This window comes from Rattus norvegicus, chromosome 15 (assembly GCF_036323735.1).
Source record: "Rattus norvegicus strain BN/NHsdMcwi chromosome 15, GRCr8, whole genome shotgun sequence".
Classification (NCBI taxonomy): domain Eukaryota; kingdom Metazoa; phylum Chordata; class Mammalia; order Rodentia; family Muridae; genus Rattus; species Rattus norvegicus.
The window spans coordinates 29529611-29546401 of NC_086033.1; the positions used below are offsets into that span (position 1 = coordinate 29529611).

Below are 16791 nucleotides of genomic sequence, written 5' to 3' on the forward strand. Positions count from 1 at the left end.
CATGATTAAGTTATATATGCCATCCTTGAAGCTTGACCAAGATAGGAATACTGAACTCAGGCCACGAATAATTTTATCAGCAATATCTGTGGCATCAAAGCTCAGCAGAGCAGCATTCTTTTTTTTTTTTTTTTTTGGTTCTTTTTTTTCGGAGCTGGGGACCGAACCCAGGGCCTTGTGCTTCCTAGGCAAGCGCTCTACCACTGAGCTAAATCCCCAGCCCCCAGAGCAGCATTCTTTAAATTTAATTTATAATCTTGGTTTGCAAAGTTAAAACTTCCAGAGGTTTTAGAATTATGCCAAATACTCTACAAGTGTCTTTCAACCTTTTCCCAATTATAGTGACTATCACTGTAAATTTTAGAACTAACACAAACTTATTGATATTTATCATGACACTCAAAATTGCCTCTTATTCTTAAACTCTGATCCTCATCTCCAATAATTTGAATTGTATCTTAAAGAACATCAATCTATTGTTCCAAAGGCCTATCTAAATGTTCCTAAATCCTCTTGAATACTTGTAACATTAGTAAAAATTTTTGCTAAATGATTAACAAAAATGGCTGTCTTAATTTCTTGTATCAAAGCAACTACAGAAACAGGGGTGCCAGCTATTAATGTAATTAAAGCTGCTATACCAGCCATAATCAAGCCCATTACCCACTTGCTTCTGCTTAAAGCCTGATTCACTTCTAGTATTTGCAAGCTTTGTTCAGAATATCAAGGCCCTGTACTACAGGCAATAAAACAAAAGCCAGTTGATAGACAATCATAACCAACATGCCAATTTCAATACATTAACAAAATTAGAAAGTGTACAATCAATACAACTTACATTAAATACTGTGGAAGAAACAAAAGTAATTTTAACATGAACAATCAATAAGAGATTGGGAGCCATAACACACTCACTAACACGTGTTTGTCATCAGATGCTGTCCCATTCAATCCACTACAAATGTAACTTCATACAAGGCAACTATCAATTCTCAAATGTCTCTGAGAATGTCCAGAATCAGCCTGCCAATTGGATTGATTTCTAGTCCAGTCTATGACTGAGTCAGAATAAATGGTCATATTACAGGAAGGAGAAGAGTCGTCATAACTTCTCTTATTTGATTAATGTTTTGAAGGCAGTTTCCACAGTCTCCATGTTCTCTGTCCCACAAGGTCTGAAAGCTTAAGGCAAGGCAGCTTGTCCAATCTGGGATACAGACAAGAAAAGGTGAGTCAGGAATATATACCCAATACAGCTTCCCAGTCACCATTGTCAGGGCACTCAGCAAGCTCACAGGCCAGCATCATTCTCTGTCCCAGCATCAGCCTGTCTCACCAATCATTCTGGCAACTAGCACACTCCTGCAGTATCCTGCAGAAAAAACACAAACATGCCATATGCAGGGTGCCATAGACACTCAGAGAGTTCCTTGGCAACCAAATTTTAAAATTTAAAATAAAAAGAGCATGATTTAAATAATTGTGTGGTGTACAGGGATATAACTCCCCCTTTTTATTTTATGAAGATATTGATTTAAAGTCCACAATACCTGTTTCACAATACTTTGTCCTTGAGGATTATAAGGAATCCCAATAATATGAGAAATATTAAATTGCCAATAAAACATCTCAAATGCTTGACTACAATAACCATTTCCATTATCTGTTTTAATCTGATTTGGAAAACCAAACATAGAAAAACAACGGAGGCAATGACTAATTACATTTTTAGTTGCTTCTCCAGTTACAGCAGTTGCAACTAGAAAGCCTGAAAAGTGTCAATAGTCACATGTACATATTTTAATTTTCTAAAATCAGAAATATGAACAACATCCATTTGCCATAATTGATTAGGTACAAATCCTGGATTAACTCTTAAATATCCTATAATGTTAGAAACAGTACAGTCTCTTAAATTGAGTTGTATTTGAATAAATAATTGCCAAATTTGAGAATTAGCAGTATCTAAAAAAAGGAAACATGTCAAACAATTGCAAACCATTAGCTATGTTTTGGCTATCAGTATATAAATTAAACTTGATTTTTCAACATATCAAAAACAGTGGCTATAGCACATAATCCAATTTTTTGTTCTGAAGTGGAGGGGGAATGAACATGTGATCCAATTACATATGCTGCCTTCTCATTAGATGAGCCATCTATAAATACAATAAGTCCATTTTCTATGGGCTGCATGTGTAAATTTACAGGAAGTACAAAAGCATGCATAAAGGCTGACTGAAACAACTTGCCTTTTGGATGATTATTAATTTTGCCCAAAAAGTTTGCACATGCAATAGGCCAAATATCAGTATCCTACAATAACCAATTTAATTGCTGTTTGGAATAAGAAATACATATTTATCAGGTTCTTAAGACATTCATTCCAAATACTTTCATGATTCTATCTTACAATTCTGTATTAACAGAGCAACAGCTTCATATTAGGGTGTTAAAACTATGTGGAGAAGAAGAAAGATAAATCTACATTAATGGCCCCTTTTATCAAAGAACTGCTGTGGGTACAAACAACCAACAATTGATCATAGTCTGTTTAATGTATCTGTTGTTGGCCAATAGCTTCCTCTACTTTCTGCAAAGCTATTCGCCTCTCATCAGTTAATTGTTGATGGAGATTAGGATTTGCATCCCCCCTGAGAATATCAAATAGTAACTTAAGTCCTGTGGTAAGCTTAAAGTGAGATCTTAGCCAATTAATATCTCCTAACAGCTTTTGAAAATAATTTAAAGTAAGTAAACTATTTTTACTTGAATTTTCTGTGCCACAATTTGTTTAGGAAATAACTGATGTCCCAAATATTGAAAAAGATAATGACTTTGAATCTTTTCTAGAGCAACAACTACTCCAAAAAGTTTAAAGCTTTTGTTTAAGAGCAGTAGTAATACTCTTTCAGAGGGATCAGCTAATAAAACACCATCCATATAATGAAAAACATACCCTGAGAGATTTAAAGTCCTAAATTCTTGTATTGAAGTAGCGACAAATTTTGTTACATAATGTAGGGCTATTAGCCATTCTTTTCCAAAACTTTCCAGTGATATCACTTACTGGGCTCTCCAAAATTATAAGCAAGCTCACTCAATGCAAACCTCCCACAGTCACCAGGATATAAAGGAGCAGTGTCAAAACAATCCCCCAAATTCTTAACAATTCTGTATGCATTTCCTGAAATGGCAGTTGGAGGAAGGGAACAGGTTGTGATGCTCTCACAAGTTCCATAGATATGTTCACTAGTGAAATCGTGATCCAAATGTTATGGGAGTAATCACATGGCTTCTGATTGTATTTAAGCCATACACAAGATGGAATCCCTGCCTAGTAACACTAACTGGGACAAAACTCCATGTCTTGGTAAGTCATAGGCCCGAGGAGAGAGCTTAGTACTATCATTCCTCTAAATAAACGTAGCAATAAACTGTCGCTTCACTAATAGTAAGCTGGTGAAAATTCCAATGAAATTAGGAGAGAAAGTAGTGGTGACTAGGACAGGAATATAAAGGGCGGGTATGGGGTGCATTAGATCCAATCACATTTATATGAAGGTGAGAATTTCAAATAAAATATTTAATAAAAATAATGTCATACAATAATAAATGAAATATAGCAATTTAATAAAAAATTCCTTTGGGAACGTTTAGGGTAAACAATCCAGAATATGTCCTTGTGCTTGGAGAAAGATTAATCTGACCCCTTTGCACAAACAAGTCCTATTGCAGTAAAATTAAAAAAGGGTACATGCTCTTCATGACTGATTTTGCACGCACCACTTCTCACCCTCTCTCCTGACCTCCTTCTGATCCAGGCAGTCTGAGAGTCATGGTAGTGTGGCACCCTGTCACGCTGCCCCACCTGCACTCACGGCTCCCTTGGGAGGTTGCCACCATACCAGGCATGCAAATCCCAATTCCATGGTGGGCCCAGTGTGTCCCACCACCATATATTCTCTTGAACTCAATTAAGTCACCACATGAAAGAACACACCATACAATACTCTGACCCAATTGATAAGATATAATTTGCCCATCTAGATAACACAAAATCTTATATACACCCATCCCTTAAAAATAGTCATGACAACCTGTAACTATGCATAGAGAAGAATCTTAACCTCTGTCGCCATGTTCTCTCAGCTTCTTCTCACTCAAGCTTCTTCTCTTATCCTCTCCGACCCTTTTAAAAACTCTGTTCCTGTCTTCCCTCCTTCACATCCAGTGACAGGCCTCGTTTTGTCTTGTCTGCCCTCACCTGCATAGTGACATCAACCTATAAGTTCCAAGGACTGAGAAGAGCATGGGGGTATGTTCAAATGGTCTAAAGTTGCATATTGTTCTCTAAAGGTAGAGCATTTTGGAGGAGTCTCCCTTTCACATTCCTCTCAACTATAACTTTTCATTGCCAGGTGATGATAAAGTGGCCTTAAATATGTTTCAGATATGGATAAGGTGAATGGTTAGGTTGGACTGACTGATGTGATCGATCCACAGTCTCTATGTTGTATGCTTAGGGGTCACCACCAAATTTCGAAACCTTAAGCTACTATTTTACATTCTGACTGACTTCCTGGCTGGTTTCTTAACTCAAAGTCATGACTTATTTGCAAGCAGTTTCCAGTTGGAGTGTGTACTCCCTTCCTGCTTCCAATATTTTTTCCCTGCTCTCACTCATCGCGGCTACCTCACTCTGATCTGTCTGAAGAGGATTCTGTCCTTTGTGTTCTTCCTTTGGCACAAATTTGCCCCACTGAATGAAATGGCACTTGTTAAGGCTTAGAATGAGTTCTTTTTTCTCCATTAATCTATTTATTCACTTTACACCCCATCCTGGCACATCAAGTCTGGGCACAATGTCTCCACTGAGGCCAGGCAAGGAACTTGCTCCACTATGTTCACAGCAGCTTTATATGCAAAAGCCAGAGATTGGAAACAGCTCAGATGTCCCTCAACCAAAGAATGAATAAAGAAAATGTGGTACATCTACACAATGGAATACTATTCAGCTATTAAAACAAGGATATAGTGAAGTTTGCAGGCAAATGGATGGAATTAGAAAATATCGTCCTGAGCAAGGTAACCCAGACCCAAAAGGACATGCATGGTATGTATGTACTGACTCATAAGTGAATATCAGCCATAAGATACAGGACACCCATGTAGGATGATGTCTTTATGCAATAAGGCAGATCCAGGATAAGGCAAAGCTTATCACTGGATGAGAAGGAAGGGTAGGTGGGGAAAAGTCGAGGAAGGACGATCGAGAGGAGGAGGATTTCGATCCAGGTGGTCTAGGTCAATTTTGTCTTGTCTAGGTGGGCAGTATATATATATATATATATATATATATATATATATATATATATATATATATACATATATATATAGGCAGTGAATTTATTCTGTGAATGCATTGTACATTGAAAATTTAATATATAAATATAACTTTTAAACTACACGTTCCTAGAGCTTTGACCTTACTGGGCTATAGGGGATGTGAGCAAAGTTCCTAGTGGGCAGAGAGACAAACTGCCTCAGTTCTGGGAGCCATGCTAGGTTATAGAATGCCTGGGGCTTGCCTGACATGGTGCCATGTTAGAACAGACTGCAGCATGAGGTGTAGGTGTGTGTGTGTGTGTGTGTGTGTGTGTGTGTGTGTGTGTGTGTGTTTAGTGGTAACTATCACCTAGGGGGCCCAGAGGAGAGGGCAGCTAAAAGGGAGACAGCTGGGAGTGGGTGGCTTGCAGACTGCAGAGTAGCAGCCAGATTGAGCAGATCTGGCTCACAGGAACTGATAGCAAACGATCCTTTTTTAATTTTTACCACAACATACCCATGCTACAATCTACAGACCCAAAGAAACTAAATAACAAGGAGAGTCCAAGGGAGCATGCTAGAATCTCACACAGAAGGGGAAATAAAATAGTTATCTGAGTTAAATGGAGGGAGAGAGCTGAATGGGAGAGGGACTAGTGAAGGGAAGTTGTGACTTCTTGGAATTGAAAGGTGATGCTTACAATGTTTGCCTCCTGGTGTGCAAGCATAGTGTACTCTCCTACTGTAGGAAGGACCTAGAATATGACAGAGTTCACCCTGGAATTGGATTACATTTCATAAGAAAGGCAGCAAGATTTTTGCATCGGCAGCTAAGCCTCTAACACATGATGAATTTGTCTTTGAGTTTATCAAAATAAAGTTATCTGGAACAAGCTGTCTAACACATGTTGATTTTGGTTCAGTACTTCCTAGCTGGTTCTTCTTGTGACGACACATTTGTCGTGTTTCCTGTGGAAAGAAAAAGGAAATGCAGCCTTTATTGCTAGCAGTATTAATCTAATTGTTTACTCTCTATGCACCTTGGCTATGTCATTTAGATTTTAGCAGTAAAATAGCATTGATTTTCTGAGTACTTAGGGCTTCTCTGACAGTTTCCTTTGAAATGTATAAAGGTGGGTGTTGTGATTGTCTCAAACTAAAACAGTTTGTGTCCATTTTCAGTGTATAACTTTATACTCTTGTCTTTGTAAAGGTCACAAATTTCGTGCTGTAGAAAGCACAGATCTTATTCTGTTTATGATCATGAAGCTTTGAAATTCAGTCCTAGAAAGGTTGTAAGACACACACAGAAATCATACAATTTTATTTCTCGGTTCAGCCCCTAGGGAGTACTGCTCTCTAACTGGGAAAGGGCTTTTTATGCAGATTGAATCACAGATACCAAAACCTAATTTCTCTACAATTTAAATCATTGTTTTGACTGAACGTGTATTAGATAGTGCAAACACCAGAGACAGGCTGATTGCCAAGACTTACACTCCCTAATAGTTTGATCAATGTTGCTGTGGAAAAGGTATCAAAATCCCTCTGTCTACCTCTCCCATTGTTTTGTCTTTATTTCCTCCCTACGTATCTCCCAAGGAGTGAGCTGCTTCTTGCTCACTTTGGTGACCTTGTTGTGTATCCTGAGGGTCGGAGTAGCCCTACTGTTCAGTGTTACTCATCCTTAGTCCATCTTCACAGAAAGAACACGGTGTGGCTTCACTCTGAACAGAGACCCCCCCCCCCCGTGACTGAGTTCCCCATACAACACTGATGCTGCAGGAGGACTCAGAGCCCAGGGGTGCCCCAGCTTGATGGCTGCACCTGTGCATGTGCAGCAGCTGCTCAGCAGCTGAGGGGCAGCTGCTCATCCCTTGTCCCTCAGGGTCCTTTCCTGCAAACCCTCACCTCCATCTGCAGCCCCTCCTGAAGCTCACACAGGAAGGTGTCTGTCTCAGGCAAGGGGGTAGGGTAGTGTTCAGGGTCAATGCAGGAAGAATGACCATCTCTCCATCTGAGGATCCCCTGAGTGAGGGAGCTGAGTTCTCCTCTCGCCTGAGTCACAAGTGCAGAGTTGGACACAACCTGAGACTTGCAGAGTAGGAGACCAGGGTCCCAGCCTCAGGCACTTTCAGTGATATAACATGATCACTGAAGGCAGCAGTCAGAGAAAGTGGAATCTTGGGAAGTGCTTCATTCTTCTGGGATAGACAGTTGGCATTGTTTCTCATTTTGCAAAGGAAGGGTCTGATTCCAGAAGGACAACATTTTAACCCAACTCAAGATTCGACCCCAATTATCCTTCAGGAGCCTCCTCAGTGATGGGCTGAGGTGAATAAGGTTGCCTGTGAGCTAATTTTCAGCAAATTCTTGTGTTGCTTTACATTGCTAGTCTCATTTCTCAATCAATTATATCTATAATAAAACTTTAAAGCACACTTCTCTGCTGTTAGGAATGCACAATACATTATTTCCAGTGGTCACCAAGCGCCAACTGCGCACTACCACAGTCCCCTGTCACTTTGATATGCAGCACTCCTGCATTAGTTTGCCCCATTCTGCTTTCTTCTTATGGGTGGAGAGGGGCATTTAACAGTCAAATGTAACACAAACCCTTATTATAATTAAAATATCTATTAAACATTGTGAGTGTCTGAACACATTCGTAATAGCCTCAGTGTACCCAAAATATTTCAATGTTGCTCTTTGAAAAAGAAATTAAAAAGCACTCTTTGGTATAATTTAAGAGAAAGCCTGATTGTGAATTCTTTGCTCCTCCTTCCCTGTGATTTCTGTTATTCCAGGTCTCTGTCTGTCTGTTGTGTGAGTTATACCTGTGTCTCCTAAGCATGTTGTCTCATTTGTTCCTGTGTCTATGAAGGTCTATCTCCCACAAAGGACTTCTGTTCTATATTGAACAGCACAGAAAGCATCACATGGGGAAAGAATGAGGGATACTTTACATAATTTTTAAAAGAATTTTACAAACATCATTGACTCCAACCTATACCAAGTGGTCCAGATAACAAACAAGCAAACACTATTACATGATGTCTATGTGTTGTCTTTAATAGTCGTGGCAGATATTATTTTATGATTGATTTCAATGTATGTTTGCTATTTTAGGCACTTATCATCACAGCATACATACACACATGCCTTACTCTGGGTCAGGGGCATTGAAGTATACATGGTTTAATATCACAGCTGTGCATTAGCATACATTGTAAAACTTGACCAAGAGGGGAAACCAGAGCAAATAAGTTGGTTCTTAAACTGTTCTTTTAATGGCAGGTTAAAAAAACAGGTTGAGTCTACTCTAGGGTAGCAGCCCTCAGCGAAAGGTCCAGTCTCTTAGACTGTAAGGTATTTTTATAACAACGCATTTGCCACAAGATATATTTCATCCATTCCAAGAATAGGAAATCATTAAAAACTGTTAGATGTGTTTTACTTTCCATGATTGAAATGCTTCTCACGTTATTTAATTCATAGGTCAGTAAAGATTCTTCAGTTTCAGATACATCTGTTTCCTGGCATAAATATTTAAGTTGTTTCTTTTTTTTTTTTTTCTTAGTGTTCTTTAGTCTCCTGTTATAGAGCTGAGACAATTTTCCTCAAAGATCATCCACAGAGCTAAAATACCACGGTCATCTCAAAAGGTCCCTCTCCACTCCACTGTGCTCCATCCAGACTCTCAGCCAGTCTGGGTTTGGGAGGAGCTTCAGGCTCTGAAGTCAGGGAGGGAACTCAGCAGGGTGTGGTCTGGCAGGGTTCCTGGGTGGAGCTGACTGGTTGCAGAAGGAGGACAGAATAGTTCAACAGCCACACTGACAGGGGTTGGTTATTTGCTTCTGTCTCCAGCAGCCACACCAGCACCATGAAGAAGCTGCTGTGTTCTCTGCTGTGTCTTCTGTGCACCCGAGTTTGCTGTGAGTCTGGCTGTCAGCATTCAGGGCACCTGAGAGGATCTGGCTCAGCACATGGAGGGGCAGGGGTGCACCTTAGGAGTCCTGCAGAGCTCCCACCTTCTCAGAGGACATGGGTGTACTCAGGGCTCTGTGGACACTGCAATGACAGTCATCTGTGTCTCTTCCTCTGTTTCTAATCAGGGGTGAAAGGACAGCAAGTGCAGCAGAGTCCTGTGTCCTTGGTTCTGCAGCAGGGAGAGACAGCAGAGCTGCAGTGCAGCTTTTCTACAGGTTTGAACAGTATGCAGTGGTTTTACCAGAGTCCTGGGGAAAGCCTCGTCAGCCTGTTTTACAATCCTTCTGGGACAAAGAAGAGTGGAAGACTGACATCCACGACAGTCACAAAAGAACGTCGAAGCTCTTTGCACATCTCCTCCTCCCAGACCACAGACTCAGGCACTTATTTCTGTGCTATGGATGCACAGTGCTCCCCACACACCTGCAGCCTGTACACAAACCCTCAGCTGGGTGGGTGTGGCCCTTTGCAGTCACAAGAGATCAGGAAGCTGCCACAGAACATCTATCTAGTTCAATGTCTCTTTCCAGAGTTGGCAGTGTTTCTCCCTCAGTCAAGCTTTTGGCCTTGTTGGGTTCAGGAGTTTGGTGTTAATACTCATTTCTCAATATATGTTCCCTCCTGAAACACAAATGTTCATCTTGAAATGAACAGAGAATCTGATGGGAGGAATGAGTCAACATGAAATTTGGATACATCAACAAAGCTTGTGTGTGTGTGTGTGTGTGTGTGTGTGTGTGTGTGTGTGTGTGTGTGTGTGTGTGCAGCTAAGTCTCAGGTAACAATATAGAGAGGGGGCAGAAAGATCACAAGAGCAAAAAGATTAGGAAGATCGCTGTGAGATTGTGCCTCCTTCTAACATCTGTTAACATCAGAAAGATAAATCTCACCAAAATGACTGCTCAAACACGAGATGAACAAGAATGACATCAATACACATTCTAAACTGAACTGGGGAAAGCCCGCAGCATTTAAGCCACATGTCCTGAACTCCTAAAAGTTATGGAGCAAAAGGATGATTGCAAAAGCTGTCATCTGACATTGATGTCTCAAGCACCATCACTCCTGGCCCCAGTGGCCCACAGCAAGGGCAGACACATGTGTCCGACCTACTGATGGAGCAGGAAAACATCCTCAGATGTTTCTATGCTGTTAAGTAGACTCGAGGGGCACTTAGGGTTATTTTCCCTCCCTTGGGGTCTTGTTCATATCCGTGGAGTGTCTCTGGATTAGCACCTGTGTACAGCACTCTTCTTAGAAACAAGCATGTTCATAAGAATGATAATTTCCTAATACCCCTTCCCTAACACACTCAGGGGAGAATGCCATGCTTGATGCTACAACCCTTGCCACAGCCCTGTGTGACTAGATAGACAGCCCATTTCCCAACACCTATATGGCAGCTAATGTCATCTGTACCTCTAGGTTCAGAGAACCCAACAGCCATGGGCTCCGTGGACACTGAATACATGTGGGGCATAGATATACATGGAGGCAAAAACACTCATTCATATACAAATAAAAATAAATGCATGTTTATAAAACAAAGCACATGGCTGGCCATTCACCTTTTACCACAGGCCCTTGAGTGAAACACACCATTCTTATTTTACTACATTTTGCCCTCAGACTGTGATCTAAATGTGTGAGTTTATGTCCACAGTCTTGTATTCGCAGTGGGCAGCAGTCAATGAAGACATCAAACTGGTCAAAGTACTGAGAATGAAACACTGAGTGTGCAACCCTAATGAACGCCTTTACCAAGCCCACGAAGGTGCAAGGGGCATTGAGGAAGAAAGGGCAGAAAGAATGTGTGTGACAAAATGCACAGGGAGTGCTGTGAAATGCTGTCTTCTGCGCATGAGGGTCTGTCATACTAGTGAACTCACAGTAGCTATGGTTACATGCAAAACCTATACAAGACCAAGCCAACCAAAATTTGTACATAAATGGGAAAAAGGCCCAGTCCTTACTGAGGACCTATTGGGTGTTGATGTTTGCTGAAGGAGGAGATTCTTCTTTAAGGAAGTGGTTACTGGTAGATGTGCAGTGCTACAGTGGATTGCTCCACACCCATCCAAATGTGGACAGAAAGAATTGGACTTAGTGGGATATAGAAAGAGAAAAAGAAACAATAAAGTGGAGAGAGAGAGAGAGAGAGAGAGAGAGAGAGAGAGAGAGAGAGAGAGATGTTTGGTATAGAGAAGGAAATAAAAGGTTTTATGAAATGCTCAAGGAGTAACAATAATTCTTAAAAAATACAAGCTTTGGGGTTGGGGATTTAGCTCAGTGGTAGAGCGCTTGCCTAGGAAGCGCAAGGCCCTGGGTTCGGTCCCCAGCTCCGAAAAAAAAAATACAAGCTTTTAAAATATAAAGAAAAACCCTGATAAATGTGTAGTTTAAGAAGGAAATCAGAACCAGAAGATAGGTGCACTGAAGCTGCAGGTCCCCTGAGCCCCAGACACTGCCGGAACCTGAAGGGACCGGATCAACAGTTCTCTGTACCCAAATCCCATGGGAGGGAGAGCTAAACCTTCAGAGAGGCAGACACGCCTAGCAAGTCAGAAGAGACTACACTCTGCCCACATTTCTGACTCCAGAGGGAAACAGCAAACACCATCTGGGACCCTGGTGCACTGGGGCTCCCAGAAAAGGCAGCGCAGGTCCTCCTGGTTGCTGCCCTCACGGAGAGCTCATAAGCAACACCCCACGAGAAAACTTGAACCTCAGGACCACAGCTAAAACCAACTTTTCTGTTCCAAGTGACCTGTCTGTTGAACTCAGAAAACAGGCCTACAGGAACAGCTGAAGACCTGTAGACAGGAAAAACTACAAGCCCAAAAGCAAAACACTCTGTTCCCATAACTGGCTGACAGAAAACAGGAAAACAGGTCTACATTACTCCTGACACACAGGCCTATAGGACAGTCTAGCCAGTGTCAGAAATAGCAGAACAAAGTAACACCAGAGATAATCTGATGTCGAGAGGCAAGTGCAGGAACCCAAGCAACAGAAACCAAGACTACATGGGATCATTGGAGCCCAATTCGCCCACCAAAGCAAACATTGAATATCCAAACACACCAGAAAAGCAAGATCTAGATTTAAAATCAAATTTGATCATGATGCTGGAGGACTTCAAGAAAGACTTGAAGAACTCCCTTACAGAAATGCAGGAAAACATAAATACATAAGTAGAAACCTATAAAGAGGAGTTACAAAAATTCCTGAAAGAATTCCAGGAAAACACAATGATACAGTTGAAGGAAATAAAAATGGAAATAGAAGCAATGAAGAAAGAACAGAGGGAAACAGCCCTGGATATAGAAAACCAAAGGAAAAGACAAGGAGCTGTAGATACACGCATCACCAACAGAATACAAGGGATAGAAGAGAGAATCTCAGGAGCAGAAGATTCCATAGAAATCATTGACATAACTGTCAGAGATAATGTAAAATGGAAAAAGCTACTGGTCGAAAACATACAAGAAATCCAGGACTCAGTGAGAAGATCAAACCTAAGGATAATAGGTATAGAAGAGAGTGAAGACTCCCAGCTCAAAGGAACAGTAAATATCTTCAACAAAATCATAGAAGAAAATTTCCCTAACCTAAAGAAAGAGATGCACATAAGCATACAAGAAGCCTACAGAACTCCAAATAGATTGGACCAGAAAAGAAACTCCTCCTGTCACATAATAGTCAAAACACCAAATGCACAAAATAAAGAAAGAATATTAAAAGCAGTAAGGGAAAAAGTCAAGTAACATATAAAGGCAGACATAACAGAATCACACCAGACTTCTCACCAGAGAATATGAAAGCCAGAAGATCCTGGACAGATGTCATACAGACTCTAAGAGAACACAAATTCCAGCTCAGGCTACTGTATCCTGCAAAACTCTCTATTAACATAGATGGAGAAACCAAGATATTCCATGACAAAACCAAATTTACACAATATCTTTCTACAAATCCAGCACTACAAAGGATAATAAATGGTAAAGCCCAACATAAGGAGGCAAGCTACACCCTAGAAAAAGCAAGAAACTAATCGTATTGGCAACAAAACAAAGGGAAGAAAAGCACGCAAACATAACCTCACATCCAAATATGAATATAACAGGAAGAAATAATCACTATTCCTTAATATCTCTCAACATCAATGGTTTCAACTCCCCAATAAAAAGACATAGATTAACAAACTGGATACGCAATGAGGACCCTGCATTCTGCTGCCTACAGGAAACACACCTCAGAGACAAAGACAGACACTACCTCAGAGTGAAAGACTGGAAAACAACTTTCCAAGCAAATGGTCTGAAGAAGCAAGCTGGAGTAGCCATTCTAATATCAAATAAAATCAATTCTCAACTAAAAGTCATCAAAAAGGATAAGGAAGGACACTTCATATTCATCAAAGGAAAAATCCACTAAGATAACTCTCAATCCTAAATATCTATGCTCCAAATTCAAGGGCACCTACATACATAAAAGAAACCTTACCAAAGCTCAAAACACACATTGTACCTCACACAATAATAGTAGGAGATTTCAACATCCCACTCTCATCAATGGAAAGGTCATGGAAACAGAAATTAAACAGTGATGTCGACAGACTAAGAGAAGTCATGAACCAAGTGGACTTAACAGGTATTTATAGAACATTCTATCCTAAAGCAAAAGGATATACCTTCTTCTCAGCACCTCATGGTACTTTCTCCAAAATTGACCATATAATTGGTCAAAAAACAGGCCTCAAAAGATACAGAAAGATAGAAATAATCCCATGCATCCTATCAGACCACCATGGGCTAAAGCTGGTCTTCAATAACAATAAGGGAAGAATGCCCACATATATATGAAGTTGAACAATGCTCTACTCAATGATACCCTAGTCAAGGAAGAAACAAAGAAAGAAATTAAAGACTTCTTAGAATTTAATGAAAATGAAGGTACAACATACCCAAACTTATGGGACACAATGAAAGCTGTGCTAAGAGGAAAACTCATAGCTCTGAGTGCCTGCAGAAAGAAACAGGAGAGAGCATATGTCACCAGCTTGACAGCACACCTAAAACTCTAGAACAAAAAGAAGCAAATACACCCAGAAGGAGTAGAAGGCAGGAAATAATCAAACTCAGAGCGGAAATCAACCAAGTAGAAACAAAAAGGACCATAGAAAGAATCAACAGAACCAAAAGTTGGTTCTTTGAGAAAATCAACAAGATAGGTAAACCCTTAGCCAGACTAACAAGAGGACACAGACAGTATACAAATTAACAAAATCAGAAATGAAAAGGGAGACATAACTACAGAATCAGAGGAAATTCAAAAAATCATCAGATCCTACTATAAAAGTCTATATTCAACAAAACTTGAAAATCTGCAGGAAACGGACAATTTCCTAGACAGATACCAGGTCCCGAAGTTAAATCAGGAACAGATAAACCAGTGAAACAACCCCATAACTCCCAAGGAAATAGAAGCAGTCAATAAAGGTCTCCCAACCAAAAAAAGCTCAGGTCCAGACGGGTTTAGTGTAGAATTCTATCAGACCTTAATAGAAGACCTCATACCAATACTATCCAAACTATTCCACAAAATTGAAACAGATGGAGCACTACCAAATTCCTTCTATGAAGCCACAATTACTCTTATACCTAAACCACACAAAGGCCCAACAAAGAAAGAGGACTTCAGACCAATTTCCCTTAGGAATATCGACGCAAAAATACTTAATAAAATTCTGGCAAACCGAATCCAAGAGCACATCAAACAATCATCCACCATGGTCAAGTAGGCTTCATCCAAGGAATGCAGGGATGGTTTAATATACAGAAAACCATCAATGTGATCCATTAAATAAACAAACTGAAAGAACAAAACCACATGATCATTTCATTAGATGCCGAGAAAGCATTTGACAAAATTCAACACCCCTGCAAAGAATAGGAATTCAAGGCCCATACCTAAACATAGTAAAAGCCATATACGGCAAACAAGTTGCTAACATTAAACTAAATAGAGAGAAACTTGAAGCAATCCCACTAAAATCGGGGACTAGACAAGGCTGCCCACTCTCTCTCCCTACTTATTCAATATAGTTCTTGAAGTTCTAGCCAGAGCAATCAGACAACAAAAGGAGAAAAAGGGGTACAGATTGGAAAAGAAGAAGTCAAAATATCACTATTTGCAGATGATAAGATAGTGTATTTAAGTGAACCCAAAAGTTCCACCAGAGAACTACTAAAGCTGATAAACAACTTCAGCAAAGTGGCTGGGTATAAAATTAACTCAAATAAATCAGTAGCCTTCCTCTACACAAAAGAGAAACAAGCTGAGAAAGAAACTAGGAAAACGAAACCCTTCATAATAGATCCAAATGATATAAAGTACCTCGGTGTGACTTTAACCAAGCAAGTAAAAGATCTGTACAATAAAACTTCAAGACACTGAAGAAAGAAATTGAAGAAGACATCAGAAGATGGAAAGATCTCCCATGCTCATGGATTGGCAGGATTAATATAGTAAAAATGGCCATTTTACCAAAAGCAATCTACAGATTCAATGCAATCCCTATCAAAATACCAATCCAATTCTTCAAAGAGTTAGACAGAACAATTTGCAAATTCATCTGGAATAACAAAAAACCCAGGATAGCTAAAACTATCCTCACAAATAAAAGGACTTCTAGGGGAACCACTATCCCTGAACTCAAGCAGTATTACAGAGCAATAGTCATAAAAACTGCGTGGTATTGATACAGAGACAGACAGATAGACCAATGGAATAGAATTGAAGACCCCAAAATGAACCCACACACCTATGGGCACTTGATTTTTGACAAAGGAGCCAAAACCATCCAATGGAAAAACGATAGCAAATGGTGCTGTTTCAACTGGAGGTCAACATGTAGAAGAATGCAGATCGATTCATGCTTATCACCCTGTACAAAGCTTAAGTCCAAGTGGATCAACGACCTCCACATCAAACCAGATACACTCAAACTAATAGAAGAAAAAGTGGGGAAGCATCTCGAACACATGGGCACTGGAGAAAATTTCCTGAACAAAACACCAATGGCTTATGCTCTAAGATCAAGAATCGACAAATGGGATCTCATAAAACTGCAAAGCTTCTTTAAGGCAAAGGACACTGCGGTTAGGACAAAACAGCAACCAACAGATTGGGGAAAGAAATCAGTCTGGAGGTTCCTCAGAAAATTGGACATTGAACTACCTGAGGATCCAGCTATCCCTCTCTTGGGCATATACCCAAAAGATGCCCCAACATATGACAAAGACATGTGCTCCACTATGTTCATAGTAGCCTTATTTATAATAGCCAGAAGCTGGAAAGAACCCAGATGCCCTTCAGCAGAGGAATGGATACAGAAAATGTGGTACATCTACACAATGGAATATTACTCAGCTATCAAAAACAATGACTTTATGAAATTCATAGGCAAAT

At 40.2% G+C, this 16791-nt stretch overlaps 1 gene segment (V, D, J or C); it reads left to right on the forward strand.

Annotated features, from left to right (window-relative positions):
* Nucleotides 1-9211: 9211 nt before the first annotated feature.
* Nucleotides 9212-10056, forward strand: LOC134482210 (T cell receptor alpha variable 22-like). The segment is given in 2 exon segments: nucleotides 9212-9263; nucleotides 9444-10056. Coding segments are annotated over 2 exon segments (552 nt in total).
* The last annotated feature ends 6735 nt before the right edge of the window (nucleotides 10057-16791 follow it).